The sequence below is a fragment of the Lissotriton helveticus genome, chromosome 5_1 (genome assembly GCF_964261635.1).
Source record: "Lissotriton helveticus chromosome 5_1, aLisHel1.1, whole genome shotgun sequence".
Lineage (NCBI taxonomy): Eukaryota > Metazoa > Chordata > Amphibia > Caudata > Salamandridae > Lissotriton > Lissotriton helveticus.
Genome location: NC_136065.1, coordinates 131662793 through 131679479, shown reverse-complemented (window position 1 = coordinate 131679479; position 16687 = coordinate 131662793). Strand labels below are relative to the sequence as shown.

The 16687-nt window shown below is 42.3% G+C and overlaps 1 protein-coding gene across 1 annotated transcript in view; it reads right to left on the bottom strand.

Moving 5' to 3' along the window:
• LOC144753019 (uncharacterized) overlaps positions 1-16687 on the bottom strand; it is a 202757-nt gene that overhangs the window by 146945 nt on the left and 39125 nt on the right. Inside the window, exon 2 of the mRNA XM_078640824.1 lies at positions 12340-12437. Within this exon, the coding sequence (XP_078496950.1) occupies positions 12340-12437 (98 nt within the window). The remainder of the gene's footprint in view (positions 1-12339; positions 12438-16687) is intronic.

The following is a 16687-nucleotide window of genomic DNA, read 5'->3' as shown; positions in this document are numbered from 1 at the left end:
ATTGCTTGTGTGTGCCCTGGGAGGTGGGATACTCCATTATTGCACACACTTTTTCGAGTGTGGCGTATAGCCCTGAAACCTTCTCTGGATTCGAGGCTAGCTTCTCCCACCTCACTCTCCGTCTATTGTTCGTCAGCGCCAGCCCTGGGGAAGGGGCATCTGCCACAGCCCCTCTATCTTCTAGGCCGGGAAGGGCGTATTCCAGTTCGAGCGCATTGTGTCGCTGTCTTCCCTAGATATCACCCGGAAGTCAATAATATGCGACCACAAAGAGAGTTGGACCAGAATATAATCCAGTCTTGACTCCCTGCCCTCTCTATTGTATGTATATTTGGGGGGGATATCGGAACTTATGCGTCCATTGCAGGCCCGCACACCATGTTTCAGAGTTAGGGCAGTAATTTGGACAGCTAGAGAAGTCCAAGCTTTAGGGGGGGGCTACCGTAGGGGGTACAGACCACGCTGCATCCTCCTCCTGGGATGATCCATCCAATAAACCTAACAGGGGCTCAAAGTGGCAATTGAGATCACCTCCTACCAAAAAGGGTGCACCCTGGGGGATGTCACTGAGAAAGACTGAGAGTTCCTCGATGGTGTGTGACTCTTGTGTGATGTTTACCGGCCTAGAGTAAACGTTTACCACGAGCAGTGTACTCAAGTTCGGCCACTCCAACAAAATACCGAGAATATCCTCTGAAGCTGTGGGGAGTAATGTGGCCTGACAGCCCATGTCGGCAGCCACCCAGGTTGTGAGACCTCCTGAAGGATGCCCCTTGCCCGCCCACTTCGCAGGAATGGAAAATGCCGCGAAACCTGAACGGGAGACGGCCTCTCTTGCCCAAGTTTCTTGGAACAGGCATATGTCTTTGGCCTCAATAAATGAACTCCAGTCCGGGCAATTCAATTTATTCCCCAGGCCAGCCACGTTCCAGGATAATATCTTTAAAGAAGGTGGTCTGGGATTCGAGATAGGAGAAGGAGGAGTGACCGTATCAAGTAGACTCGTCAATGATTCAACAATATGCGGTCGTTCCCCTAGTTCGACTATGGGTTCCCTCGGACTGGGTAGGGGCCCTGTAATGGTCGGATGAGCCATCTTAATGTTGTTTTGCTCCTCGCAGTGGACCTTCCCCAGGGTTTTGACAGAGCATTCGGTAGGGGGAGTAATTTTTCCTTCCTTGGGGCCCCTAAATAAACCGCCAGCCTCCCCCCTCCTGATCCAGTTCTCTCAATCCACCATGTCCAGGCAGCTATACCTATTGAATGTTGGAAAATAGGCAGGCTTCTGGAATCTGGGACGGTGGAAATCTCCTCTCTCTCTGTCGCCCCATCCCCCCCCCCTCCTGGAGATTGTTTCCCATCCCTCCTCCTCACGTGCATGGAATGGTGGTGGGTAGAAGAAAGATAGGGGTAGGGACTGGATGGATGTCCCCTGCTCAGGGTGCGACCATCTGCATATGTGGGAAATGGTCCTAGGATCCCTGAAGTTGATTAGGACACAATCTCCGTTGATTGATTTCCTTGTGTTGCCTAACCAAGGGACTCTCCTTACCATAAGAACCTCGCTTGATATGCCATAGGGAAGAGGTCTGTTTATGGTAAGCCAATTAGCCACCTTATTTTTCAGAGCAGCGACAGGTTCTTTGGAATCAGATTTCAGCTCTGGTACACCTGCTAGAATGACTGTGTATGGGCTCGCCTCCGGCGGCAAGTTCACTGGCCTGGGTTGTTTGGTAGTGACGTGTGCTCCCTGTGTGACTATAGCTTTCTTTTCAGGGTATCTAGAAGGTGCAGCGCAATAAGTCGGCTGAAGAGTTGCAGTGTGTGGTGAAGGCGGCTGTGTTTGTGATATCTTGGGAGCTAAACCAGCATCCTTCACTTTTAGCGCTGGTGTTACCTTCTTATTCCTAAGCTCCACCCCACCTTTGACTGCATTGTTGTTTATTTTGAAAGTGTCAGCTAGTTGCACCGTTGCTTTTTCTATGGTCACTAGCCTAGCTTCAAACTTTAATAGGCGTGCTTCTAAGGGGCTTAATAATGTCCTAAGAAGTGCGTCAATATTGGAAAGAGTGATATCGTTGACGCCTGTGGTTACACTGGGAGAAGAAATCATCAAGTCTGATGTCTGTGGGGGTAGATTTGCAGTAGGTAGTACCGTGATTTTATCCGGTGGTATGCGTCCTTTTTTGCTTGGTCCTTGTCTGTTACCCTCCACTATAGAGTTGTGCTTTGCAATTTTAGCCTTTCGCCCCCCAGGATTTTGTGCCCCTCTTTTCCTTTTTGGTATAGCTCCTTCCCTTTCCCCCTGCGTTGGGCGGCAAGCTCTATCATTGGTGTCATCCAAGTTAGCCGTAGTGACAATAGGTAGGGGGAGAATGGGCTGTGCTTGAGTCTGTGGTAGGGGTAAAAGACTGAACTCTTCGGGGGCACTAATATCGTTGTCAATATTATACAAAGTAGAATTGGTTAAATCGGACAAGGCTAGCGTCCCACTGACCCCATTTTCCCCGTTATCTGAGACTATACGATCCAATCTATTTTCCAGAGTCCTTGCATGCGCTATGGGACCCATGGAGGATCTTTTTACCCATTCTATTTCTTGGGATATGCGCCTTTCAAGTATCGTGATTTCATCGATCAAAAGAGACCCTGCTTTAGCAAAATAGGTGTCCAAAGTACCTTTTGCCGGTCCGGCGGTCAACGTGCTCTTGCTCCTTGTCTCTCTGGTAGCCATAGTTCACAAATGTAAGCAGAAGAGAAAGAACTTAAAGATGACCGCCGGAAGCAAGGGGGGTAGACCGGTCCCGGTCTCGACCGTTCTCGAACGGCCTCAAACGGCCCTCCCTTTGCCCGGGCTAAGCCCCGAGCTTCGTCCCGCGGGCGTCCCGCGATGCGCGGTATAGACTTAATTTAAATACACAAGTGGAGGGCGGGGCTTGCACGGGAAGAGGCACCAGCTGTCGATGGTAGAAGGTATGCTGGTCCTCGCAGTCCCGGCGTGCCGCACTATGTCCTTTGGTCAGGGTCCTTCTCAGGCTGCGATTCCAGGAAGCCCAGTCAGGGAAATTCACAGTCAAAGACCCGGCAGGGTCGGGAGACAAACAGCGTGCAGAAACTCCAATCAAGGTCCCGGCAGGGTCGGAAGGCAAACAGCGTGCAGGAAACTCCAACGAGCGGGGGTCTGGAACAGTCTGTAATGTCACCCTTGTAGGAGTGTGATGGTTAGTAGTTGTGTTGGTGCTGTCATTGACAGCTCTGTCACGGTCAATGGGTGGTGCAAGTTCCAGTGACCCCGTGAGGAGGGCCCTGGCACCTATTTTGTTACAAATTAAGCACTTTTAAGCAGCCCCATACCCCATGTTATTAGCGTGTGTGCCACAGTCATGCAGCAAGGCTGACGAGGGCCCTATTGCAGGGAGTCAAAATAGACCCCCTAACCCTGATGGATATTAAAAGACTGACATAGTTTGGATGCGAAGCCCCCTCGCTCCCTTAGGCCCAGTACTACTGCACCTGCTGCACCACTGACAGCTGTCTCGCTGATATGTAGCTCTCTGGTATGTTCTTTCTTCAAAGGGCACATTCATTTGTCAGCTGAAAACAAAGCTGCCGTCAGTGACATGTTGTTTGCAGGGAAGAGCTGCAAACAGCACCTGGTCTGACCTTCCCTCATGGAGTGCAGAAATACTGAGCAGGCTGTGTGTGGCATGTCCCTCTGTACTCACTCACCACTGGAACTGAGAGAGGCAGAGACCATTGTCTGCTAATGGAATCATCCCCACGTGACCTCAAGAATGATGATAATAATACAACATTAACAACTATATTACCAGGCACGATAACATGCTCACATATTGAATGACAATAATGGAGCATGCATGTGTATGCTCATAACATGTTTAAACAACAAAAAACAATTCAAATCACTGAGGGGCCGATTTCGATTTTGGCCGGAAGGGCTCTGAACCATGTCCGGAGCCCTTCTGACCAAATTGATCACTGCCGGCCGGATTCCTTTCCAACCGAGCCATTCCGATGGGCTCGGTCAGAAAGGAATCCGATTCGGATTTCCGGATTGCGGGTGATATGCTCAGAGAGCCTGTCTGCAGTCCGGAAATCCTCCCGTACTCCTCCGGTCGCCTCTGTACGACTGAGGGAGTACGATGGCAGATTTTCACTGCCTTTTCGTGCTGGTCTGTCCGGCACAAAAATGCAGTCAGAAGCTGTCTCTGGGGGCCCCCAGCAGGGCCCCCATGGGTGTGAGTCCACCGGATGGCGGCTTGGGTGCACCTATGGTGCTCCTCCGTTGATCCCTGCACCCAGTGGCAGGCACCTTGGGGTGCTATCCACAGGGTGAAGGGATGAACGGCATCCCTGCTTTCTACATTGCAAGCAAGCTTTCCGGTCGGAAAGCATGCTTGCATTGTAAGGTATACGAGTGTGACCGAACCCTGTTCGGTTGCATCGTACTAGCAGGGCTGTAACCGACGACAGCAGGTCGGTCGTTTACAGCTCCTGGCCAATGTCGGATGTATTCAGGTCTGTCCGACATCGGAATAGGCCTCTTAGAAAGAGCTAAATGAAGCTCATTCATCCAAGGACAGAGCAGAGACCAAGGCAACCCCATGGCACAACGTGCTTCACTAATACATACACAATAACCTCTCAAGTCATATAGTGATTCATTTCTTTGAATGCAGTAAAATGTGAGGTCATAATAGGAACACCATAAAATATGTAATAAAATGCTCGGTAGATAAAAGCGCAGGACAATATCATGCAATGCTGTCCTTAATCAGTATAAATAAAGTTGATTAACATGCCATAATAGTTTAGATATATGAATGCAGTAATGTACATTGTCATATTGTTCTCAATAAATGCAAGCACCAGAGATATAACTTAATAATATGATACAAATATAATATAACAAAATTTAATATAATAGGATATAATATAACATATAATTTCATGTAATATAATATAATATAATATTGTCCCATGAATATAGATATGTAAATTCAAAGCAAATCTCATGCAAACAAAAGTAAAGAGTCAGTAATGTGGTTTAATTTATGTTCTTTTTTGCAATCATAGATGGTTGTATTCAATTATAATCTAAAATGAAAAGGGCAAACAGTCAGAATATCAAGTTTTTATTGTCGACTTGCACTAATGTCGAGTGCAAAATATCGTGATACAAAAATATCGACTGTCAGAATATCGTGGTCAAGACTATCGAGTCTAAGGTAAGTAATATTGTTTTTAACAATATCAAAGTCATTAATATTGCTTGCAAAAATATAGTTGTTAAAAATATCGTTTTTTAGTTAGTGTTGTGTATTTTAGTAGGTATTTTAAATGTACGTGTTCTATTTTTTTGTCTAAGTATTGCATTTGTTTTTTAATATATGTGTTAAAGTGCAGAATTATTTTTTTAAGTAAATTTGCCATTTTAGTTCCATAGCGGGTTGTGGGCTTATAGGGGAAAAGGGTGGAGAGTAATTTAATTATAACAAATATATGAATAATTTTTAGAAGTTATTAATTATATTTTATGTACATTTTGCGTTTTAGTTCCGTAGCGGATTGTGGGTTTATAGGGGAATAGGGTGGGAAGTAATTTAATTACAATTAATTTATTAATATTGATATTAATTAATAATTATTTATTATGTTATATTCTTAACTGTGGGAATTAAGTTATTATTATTTATTTAGTAAATGATTGTTAATTATTATTAATTAATTGGTAATTATGTTAATTGTGTCATTTTTTTAGTAGTGGGTTGTGAGTTGATAGGGGAGTAGGGTGGGAAGTAATTTAATTATGATTAATTAATTAATATTTTTGTTAATTAATCTTTATGTATTTAATAGTTTATATATTAAATTGTGGTACCTAATGTATTATTAATTATTTATTAATTGATTTTTAATTAATATAAATTAATTGGTAATTATGTTAATTGTGTCATTTATTTAGGAGCGGGTTATGGGTTGATAGGGGAGTAGGATGGGAAGTAATTTAATTATAATTAATTGATTAATTTTTATAAATAATTAATGCTTATTTGTTTAATATGTTATATTGTTACTTATGGTAATTATTTTATCATTACTTTTTTATGAATTAGTTGTCAATTATTATTAATGAATTGGTAAATATGTTAATTGTGTTATTTTTTAGGAGTGGGTTGGTGGTTGATAGGAGAGAAGGGTGGGAACTAATTCAATTTTAAGACATTTATTATTTTTTTAAATATAACATTTAATTAATTTTATTTTATATAGTTAATTGTGTAAATTAATTTATTGCTAATGATTTATATTTTGCTCGTTAATTGTTATCAACTAATTAATTAATTGTTAATTTAATTATGTTAATTGTGTTATGTTTTACAAAATTGGTGGTGGTATTTATAGGGGAATATGGTGGAAGGTAAATTATGTATAATTAATTAATTATTTGTTACTTAATGAAAAGTCATTATTAAATACGCTAATTGTGTAATAATTTTAATGTATGATTTGTGGGGTTTATAGATGTAAATGGTGGGAAGTAAAAGATTTTGAATTAATTAATTAATTATTGTTAATTGTTATTAATTTATAAAAGCAAAATGAGTTATGGAAATTGTGTAAATTTTCTTGGGTGTGTGTTTTGGTGTTTATTGGGGTGGAGGGTGGAAAGTAATTTCTTTTAAATAAATTATTCATTAGTCGATCATTAATATTCATTTATATGTTTTTGGTAATTGTTTTGTTTTTATTTTGTTTTGGGATTTCTGTTCAACAGCTGAAATGTTTGGTTTTATCCCCTCCGCTTTTCACCACTTTCCCAACTGTTGCACTCATAGGAGTGGGAATAGTAAATTGTTCCACTCCACTATCCAATACATTCCCTACTTTTGCACTTGCTGGAGTGGGAATAGTAAATTATTTCCCTCCGCTATCCAATACTTTCCCTATTGCTGCACTCACTGGAGTGGGAATAGTAATTTTTACCCCTGCGCTATCCAATACTTTCCCTACTGTTGCACTTGTTGGAGTGGGAATAGTAAATTATTTCCCTCCGCTATCCAATAGTTTTCCTACTGTCGTACTCACTGGAGTGGGAATAGTAATTTATTCCCCTCCGTTATCCAACACTTTCCCTACTGTTGCACTCATTGGAGTGGGAATAGTAAATTATTCCCCCTCTCTATCCAATACTTTACCTACTGTTGCACTTGCTGGAGTGGGAATAGTACATTTTTTACCTCCGCTATCCAACACTTTCCCTACTGTTGCACTAGCTGGAGTGAGAATAGTAATTTATTCACCTCCACTATCCAACACTTTTCCTACTGTTGCACTCATTGGAGTGGGAATAGTAAATTATTCCCCTCCACTATCCAATAATTTCCATGCTCTTGCACTCACTGGAGTGGCAATAGTAATGTATTCCCCTCCGCTAGCCAACACTTTCCTTTCTGTTGCACTCATTGGAGTGGGAATAGTAATTTTTACCCCTCCGTTATCCAACACTTTCACTACTGTTGCACTCGCTGAAGTTGGAATAGTAAATTATTTCCCTGTGCTATCCAACACTTACTCTACTGTTACACTCACAGGAGTGGGAATAGTAATTTTTATCCCTACGCTATCCAACACTTTCTCTACTGTTGCACTCCCTGAAGTGGGAATAGTAATTTTGTCCCCTCCGCTTTTCAACACTTTTCCTACTGTTGCACTCACTGGAGTGGGAATAGTAATTTTGTCTCCTCCACTATCCAACACTTTCCCTACGGTTGCACTCGCTGGAGTGGGAATAGTAATTTATTCCCCTCCGCTATCCAACACTTTCCCTACTGTTGCACTTGCTGATGTGAGAATAGTAATTTTTACCCCTCAGTTATCCAACACCTTCCCTACTGTTGCACTCTCTGGAGTGGGAACAGTAAACTATTCCCCTCCGCTATCCAACACTTTCCCTACTGTTGCACTCACTGGAGTGGGAATAGTAATTTATTCCCCTCCGCTATCCAACACTTTCCCTACTGTTGCACTTAATGTAGTGTAAAATGTATTTTTTATAAATATTAAATAATTTAATATTTTAATTTGTAATATATATATATATATGTATATATTATCTATTTTTATGTTACAGGTGTATATATATATATATCCATACTAATATAATAAAGAGAGAGCCCAAACCTTTGAGGCGGGTAATCTCAGGAACCACAGCACCAATCACAACACCCAATACAGCGTTGGAAAGGGCAGTTGCAGCAGAAGGACATAGGCTATTCAGACGCCCACCATATACATTTAAAAGGTAAAAGAACCGTGCCAGCAAAGTAGTCCCTTGTGGGCGTTTCTGCGTTGTGCTGTGGGCGTGTGCTGGGGGCGTGAAAAACGCTGGGGGCGTGTGGTACTTTCCGCCCTTCATGCCATGTCTCATATCGTGTGCTGAGGGCGTGTGCTGGGGGCGTGTACAGGGCACGGGATTACGGGGAAAAAAAGCGAGCGTTGTGCCCAATATTTCATTGTTTTTTTCTTCCCAGGTTCTGTACATTCCAGCTCCGGGTGTCCACCCTGCTCCCTTTAAATACCCCTGCACCCCATAATCATAATCCACCCTTACTCCTTAAAATACCCCAGCACCCTTAAACACTAACCCATCTTAACCCTATAAATATACCCTGTACCCCAAAACCCAAACCTATCCCTAAACCCTAATAATACCCCTGTAGCCCAAAACCCAAACCTAGCCCTGAAACCTAAAAAATACCCCTGTCCCTCAAAACCCAAACCTACCCCTGAACCCTAAAAATACCCCTGTACCCCTAAACCCAAATCTAGCCCTGAACCCTAAAAATATTCCTGTACCCCAATACCCAAACCTACCCCTGAACCCTAAAATACCCCTGTACCCAAAACCCAAACCTAGCCCTGAACCCTTAAAATACCCCTCTACCCCAAAACCCAAACCTACCCCTGAACCTTAAAAATACCCCTGTACCCCAAAACCCAAACCTAGCACTGAACCATAAAAAAACCCTGTACCCCAAAACCCAAACCTACCCCTGAACCCTAAAATACCCCTGTACCCCAAAGCCCATACCTATCCCTAAACCCTAAAACTACCCCTGTAACCCTTAACCCAAAACTATATCTGAAACCTTAAAATACCTAAACACCCCAAAATATATACATCAGTACCCCAAAACATATACCCCCTACACCCATACTTACCTTATCCAAACATTAAAAAAAAACTCGCTTTTACCATTCATGCATTTACAACGAATTTCTTTGTAAATGTATGCATGGTAAAAGCATATAAAATGTAATGCCATGCGTTATAATGGAATTGCGGAGGCATGGTACTTTCGTAATGAAAGTATGCAGAGTGATGGTATGCGGAAAGAAAGTTGCGGAATTATGGGTGTTTACCCTCCCCCGGTAAGTACATTGGTGGCACGGCGGCCCACATCTCCAGCAACATACTCATATTTTTTCACCACCGATTTGAAAAATGCACAGGTCTCTCTCATTGATGGCCAGCACTGACATACACTTTTAGACACACCACCCGCCACAAGTTCTAGAATTGCGAACTTTAGAGCTGGCGAGCTACGTTTGAATCTCGGCATCAGCTCAACATCCTGTGATTCCAGGCAAATCGCTTTGTCTCCCCGTGCCTACCACAAATGAATGTGTTCTTCTGTAATGTAAGTTGTGCTCATGCCATGTTGTCGATTTCGCGCTATATAATATTGCAAGGAAAAATAAAGTAGGGAAACTCGAGTTCACACACTACTGAACGCGCACACTTAAGTGCATCAGCAGTGCACTGTGAATCGGAGCGTTTCACAGGCATGTGCTATCAAAACGAAATCCTACAAAACAATATACTACTGGCCAGCAGCAATTCATACCCGGACAACGTCGGGTCAGGCTGCTAGTATATATATATATATATATATATATATATATATATATATATATATATATATATATATAATATTTTTAATGTACTTCTAGCATTTTAGTAAAATAATTATTTACACAATATTTTGTACTTCGATGTTTATTACAACAAAGGGGCCTATTCTGATGTCGGATGGACTTGAGTCCGTTCGACATCGGTGAGGAGCTGTAACCGACCGACCTGCTCTTGTCGGTTACAGCCCTGCTAGTACAATGCGACCAAACAGGGTTCGGTCGCATTTGTATACTTTGCAATACAAGCACGCATTCCGAGCGAAATGCATGCCTGCATTGCCGAAAGCAGGGGTACAGTTCATCCCTGCACCCTGTGGCCGGCACCCCAAGGTGCCTGCCACCGGGTGCAGGGATCAACAGAGGGGCACCATGGGTGCCCCCAGGCCGCCATCCGGTGGCCTCACACCCATGGGGACTCTGCTGAGGGCCCCCAGAGACAGCTTCTGACTGCCTTTTCGTGCCGGACACACCGGCACGAAAAGGCAGTGAAAAGCTGCCATTGTACTTCCTCAGTCGTAAAGAGGCGACCGGGGGAGTACTGAGGGATTTCCGGACTGCGGACAGGCTCCGAAATCCGGAAATCCGAGTCGGATTCCTTTCCAACCGAGCCCACGGAATGGCTCGGTCGGAAAGGAATCTGGCCGGTACTGACCGATTCGGTCGGAAGGGCTCCGAACATGGGGGTCGATTATGATGGCGGACGGACTTGCATCCGTCCGCCACCACTGAGTATGAGGGACCGTCCACATGGGCAGCGGCTGTCCCTCCATGGCAATTAGGAAGTGACCGCCACCCTGGCGGTCACATCCTGTATTTTTTACATTGCGGCGGGTGTTGCTTGAAGCAGCACCCGCCGCAATGTAAAAAATGACAACAGTGCATTTGCATGCACAAAGCGGCAGGCACCGCGCGGTGCCTGCCGCTTCGTGCACGCAAATGCAGGGGGGTGCCAAAGGTACCCTCCATGTGCACCCACCAGCCCCCCACTCAACCTGGGGGACCGCAACGGGCCCCCAAAGAAATCACCGTATGCCTTTCCACGGCGGAGAAGCACAGGATTGTAGTTTGTATATTTTAAGCCAAGTCCTTAATTAATGACACCATTTTCATGCCTCTTAACCCCTTCGACGCTCATGACGAGCTGAGCCAGTCATGAGTTACGCCTCTCGTACGCTCATGACGAGCTCAGCTCGTCATGAACCGCGGGTTTTAGAAAAACGCAGCGCACAGCGGGAAAACCGCTAGCGCGCATGCGGTTAAAGCACTGTGGTGAACAGTAAGCTTTTGACTAGAAACAGAAGAGGGCATTGGAGAAGCACACAGGCGAGAGAGAGAACGCAACGTAGAGCACAGAGAGCGGAAAAAAGCAAACTAGGGAGATAGCTGGAAAACATGCACTGTCGAGTGCTTTAACAAAAAAAGAAGTTCCTGAAAAATGAACAATGGAAGGACACAAGTAATTCAGCCATGCTGCAGGGATAGGTACAAATACAAGAAGAGAAGGAGGAAAGACTACACACCCTAACGAATAAGAAGCAAGCATATTAGAGTTGCAATTAAATCAACCAATGGTAAGCAACGAATGGACTCTAAACCCACTGTAAGCTAATAATAAGTCTCGCAATAGGAAGAGCATGTGATGCCTATTAGGTGAGACCTAAAAACTATAGGGACTTTAATTGCTTAATAGTTTTAGCCAGAATTACTTGTCCTTTGTAAGCTAAAAACTCCATAACTTTGCACACCCTTAAGTAGATTTCCATGGAGATTATTAGCATATTTGTTGGTCATTTGGAAAACTTGATTGATGCTGCCCTTGGTCGATATGGTATGTGTAAAGACAAGCCAAGCAGTTCTCCCACAAACAAATGAGGTCAATGTGGCAGATGTCCGTACCCACCAAATCATAAATGACCCCCCGCTATTATTTATGTTAAAGTTTCAGCGTCAGGCAATGGACTACGGCGTAAAAAGTAACATGTTTTCCTTGGATATTTCTATATATCCAAGACATATGTGATCCTTTTCTATAGGCATGCAATTGTTGAAACCCTGTCCACACTGCTCCATCACTTCCTATATGAAGAGCAAGATGCAGAAAACAAGATCGAAAAACAGTTTCTGTCCATTTAAGTCTGCTTGAAAGAAACGTTCATTGCGTGTCTTTCCTATATTGGTTTTCTTTCATTTGGATATTCATGATTTGTTAATTTGTACACTAAAGTTATTTATTTTCTTCCTAGTTGGAACTTTTTTGCATCACACTTTGCATTACATTCTCACTGTGACTTAAACGACAGCAGCATGAACTTTCAAGGGTTATATTTCAATTTTACTTACTAGCAAATATCACTTCCACATTTCTGCAGCTTGTGGGATATCCAGAGGAGGGTACCCTTTCCAATCTGGGGGGAGCCCTCTCCCGCGCTAGCTGCTCCCTGAAACAAAATAGATTATTAATTAGATGGATCCCAAAAGTTGTCTAAGGTGTCAGTCTCAAGGAATCAACACTTGGCTCAGGAAACATCCCTCAAAGTCAGGGGGACTCAGGTACAGTACAAGTCACCGAAATGCATCACACATGGGAAGCACAACAAGGTTACTATTGATCAGAGCATTTCAAGAGTTGTGCACTGGTAACACCATGGAAAGAGGAATCGGTCAACAAAACATATTTATTTACATTATTGCTCCAAAGTATTGCCTTATTTTTTTCATTTCTATCCTTGCTGCACCTTTGTTACAGTCTTCTGATACAGATGAATGATATTTGTATACAAACTAAGCCAACGTTTGTCATTTCTTGATCACCATTTGTCACTTGGCCAGTTTACAGTGCTTAATTTAAGGCGGGGGGTTTCCAGTGGTCAGCACCAGCACTTAATTGTCAACACCTGCCATTATGACGGTCTGCCACATGGTAATGCTGTCTGTCTAATTCAGAGATGAGCACAACAGTTGTTTATTCAAATTCAAAGACTTTATTCGGTTATATTTCATAAATAACCATAAAAGTACATCAAATCACATAAAGATAAAAATAATACGTCATCATAACTAATAATATTAAGAAGAACAGTATACACGATATCAGCATAGGCCAGGAATTTAGGATAACCAAGATTCTTATGATCATTTTCTTACATAAATAAAAAATACTTTTTAAAAAGGCCGCAACAGAAGCCACTGAGAAAATGTCCTCCAAGAGTTGTATGGCAAGAAAAGCAGGGCGACACTGTCTCATATTCATATATGTTAAAATAGGCATGATCCATTTTTTCCTAGATGTAGCATAAAATTTACAGAAAAAGAGAATATGTATATCCGATTGCGCAGAGATGTTATCACGCGGAAATTTACACATTTCCCTAGACCAATCATTTGTAGCAGGAAAACTCATCAGTCTATACAAGATACCAAACCTAAATCTAATCAGCAAGAACCTTTCTTGTTCTTTCAGGTGAAGGTTTAGGTAAGGCTGGATTATCCTTGATTTAGCTATCATTAGATGGGCAGTTACAGTCTTTTTTGGGGATTCAATTATTTCTCTTTGGTTTTCTAGGAAGTTTAAGCTTAGATGTTTCAGTGCTTTCCTAGAGATATCTAACATTGATAGGGGATCAGTAAAAAATTCTGGGTGCTTGATATTCTCGCAAAACGCCTTTATATAACACAGCCATTTTATCTTTTTTCCCCCATCTAATTTCAGTACATCCCCCAAGATGAGGCGATTTAGATGACATTTCTCATTTGTCCATACACGATGCCATAAAAGAATCGGTTGTAGTTTAAGTAAATCTTCCAAATAGGGGATACCCAGTTCTAAATGGCAGGTGTAACTAGACGTACGCTTTGGAAGAGCTAAAAGATATCGTAGGAAAACATTTTCGGTGATTTGTAAACTGCTAACATTTGAATCGCCCCATATTCCTGCCCCATATAATGCCACCGAGACACAACTTGCTCTATATATGTATAAAAGCTCTTTAACTGGCTTTTTGCCCATTTTTTTGCTAAAAGACCTAAGGGCCATTATAGATTTAGAAAATAATAAATTCCTGGCTTGAATCGCAGAACTCCATTTACCAGTTCGATCGAACAAGATCCCGAGATAAACAAAAGTTGGTGTATGTTGTAAAGGGGTTGAACCTATGAACATAGTTTTTTTCTTATAGCTCGTATTAGCACCACAGTTCATAGCAAAAGTCTTAGTACAGTTTATTTGTAGATCGAGTTTAGTCATGAAGGAAATAAAAGAAGAAATCATGGTCTGCATGGCTATGGGAGTTCGTGCCACAAGAACGGAATCATCTGCGTAAATGAGAGCAGGTATACGGTGGGCTGAGGCAATAGGCATATCATTACAATCCTGTAATAATGTGGCCTCCAAGTTATTTATGTAAATAGAAAATAAAAATGGGGCAAGGACACACCCTTGCCTCACGCCCCTCGCAACACTAAACTTTCTTGTACACTCCCCATTTTTTCCGTATCTGACCATTGCACTGGCCCCATTATACAACTCCCTCAAAAATTTAATAATGTTTACATCCACTCTTAATTTGATTAACATATTCCATAGTTTCCCATGATTTACAAAATCAAAAGCAGATGTCAAATCTAAAAAAGTTAGAAAAAGTCTTCCACCCTTTGCCGTGGTATACTTCTCGATCAGTATTGATAGATTAAGGGCCTGCTCGATGGTACCGACCCCTTCGCGAAAACCATATTAAAGATCACTAATAATATGGTGTTCCTCTGCCCAGAAGTGTAATCTATCTAGGATGACTCTGCCAATTATTTTTATGGTAGAGTCAAGCAGAGATATGGGCCGATAGCAAGCACAGTTCGCTCTGTCTCCCTTTTTAAAAATCGGGACAATGATCGACGTGTACCAAGTACCCAGCAGACCTGTGGAACATGCGGCGTTAAAAGTTCTAGTGAGCAGAGGTGCCCAAAGCAGAATATTTTTCTTAAAAATATCCACAGGGACACCATCAGGGCCTGGAGCCTTACCCCCTAGACTAGAGTTGATACCCTTAATTACTTCCTCCAAGGAAAAGTTAAGATGCAGCCCATCAATACCCTTCCCCTTACACATGGGCTCACTCACTGAGTCATTTACAGTTGCAGCTGGACAATAAAGTGCTTCAAAGTGCTTGACCCATTCATCCTCAGTGACGGCTATCTCCATACGAGCCTTTGTATTGTCCTTAAAGAAGGGAGCATTCACTGCCCTCCAAAAGGCCGTCATATCCTTGGTTTCTGAGGCGTCCATAATGGCTGTCCAGGCTTCCTTTCTCAGCAACCGTTTTTGATCATTTAGTGCCTTTTTGTAATCCTTGCGTAAAGACCTTATCAAGGGCGGGTTTCTGGTTTGCTTATGTAAGGCCAATTTTAGTTGTTTATGAGCTTTGCTACAAGCTGATGAAAACCAGCCTCTGAATTTCCTTTGGGTGATCTTATCCTTAACGTTTACCCAAAGACCTCGTTTTATACAGGAAATGATTTCGCTGAAATTACTTATAATATCAGCGTCATCAGATGCCTGGTCCAAACAAACAGAAAAATTGGTACTGCATAAATTAATTAGATTACTAAGGAACTCCTCAGGAACCACCCTGGTCCATTTTAAGGCATAACCATTTTGCCTGATAATTTTTAAATTTTTAGAGAAAACCTCCGCTCTATTATGGACTATTGAATGTGGGTCCATTAACTCAATCCTTATAGGAAAATGATCACTTAACGCGGAGTTTAAAACATTATAACTTGAGATACAATCCCTATAACTCGAAGAAATAAGGATGAAATCAATTATAGACAGTAAACCTCTCCCATTAAAAGTTGGGGTGAATTGGGTCGCAGTATGACATAGTTCATTTGAAAACCCTAGATCATGGTTAAACATGATCTCATTTAGAGCGTTCCCTGTTGATGTATGTTCAAAGTGTGTAGGGGTGGTGTCCCTATCAGTTGTTAAACCGCAATTTCCGGTTCCTGATCTTTCGCACAGGGAACAATTAAAATCGCCACCCCATATGACAATGAACTGTTTATGGGAACTGTTGTTTATGCTATTGAGTATCTTAGTAAGGGTTTTAAGCACCACTGATGTATCTGCTACCGGAATGTTATTATAAAAATTAACTATTAATATGCAGGCTGAATTGTTAAAGTGTAACCCAACAATATGATAAAAACAAATATAGGAATACAGCTCAGTTGTTTATTAAGTCCATATACATTTAAAAAGGCTTATACCTGCCTCCCAAGCCATTCTTACAGCGATGGGGGGCAGGACCGGACTGGCTGTAGCGGGCACCAAGCGTTTCCCCGGTAGACCAGAAAGCGGTGGGGGGCGTTTTTTGTTAGCAGGGGTCAGTTGTAACAAAAGCGCATGCAGCAGCGGTGTTCCTGCCAGCACCCCCTGCCCCCTCCCCTGGGGAGGTCGGACCTAATTGCCAGGGCTGGTTTGCAATCCCAGTCCGGACCTGGTTAAGAGCCTGAATATGTCATACTTGTAACAGTGTGATTGTTACAATTCTTAATCTAGTGTAAATATATTATTTATATGTACATTAGTGTATTTCTTTAAGGCATGAGACTTGTTATGTTTCTGTATTGGTTCTTGATTCTAAACAGAGCTTTGCTAATGTAACATTCTGTACTTGGAAGGCAGTTGTAT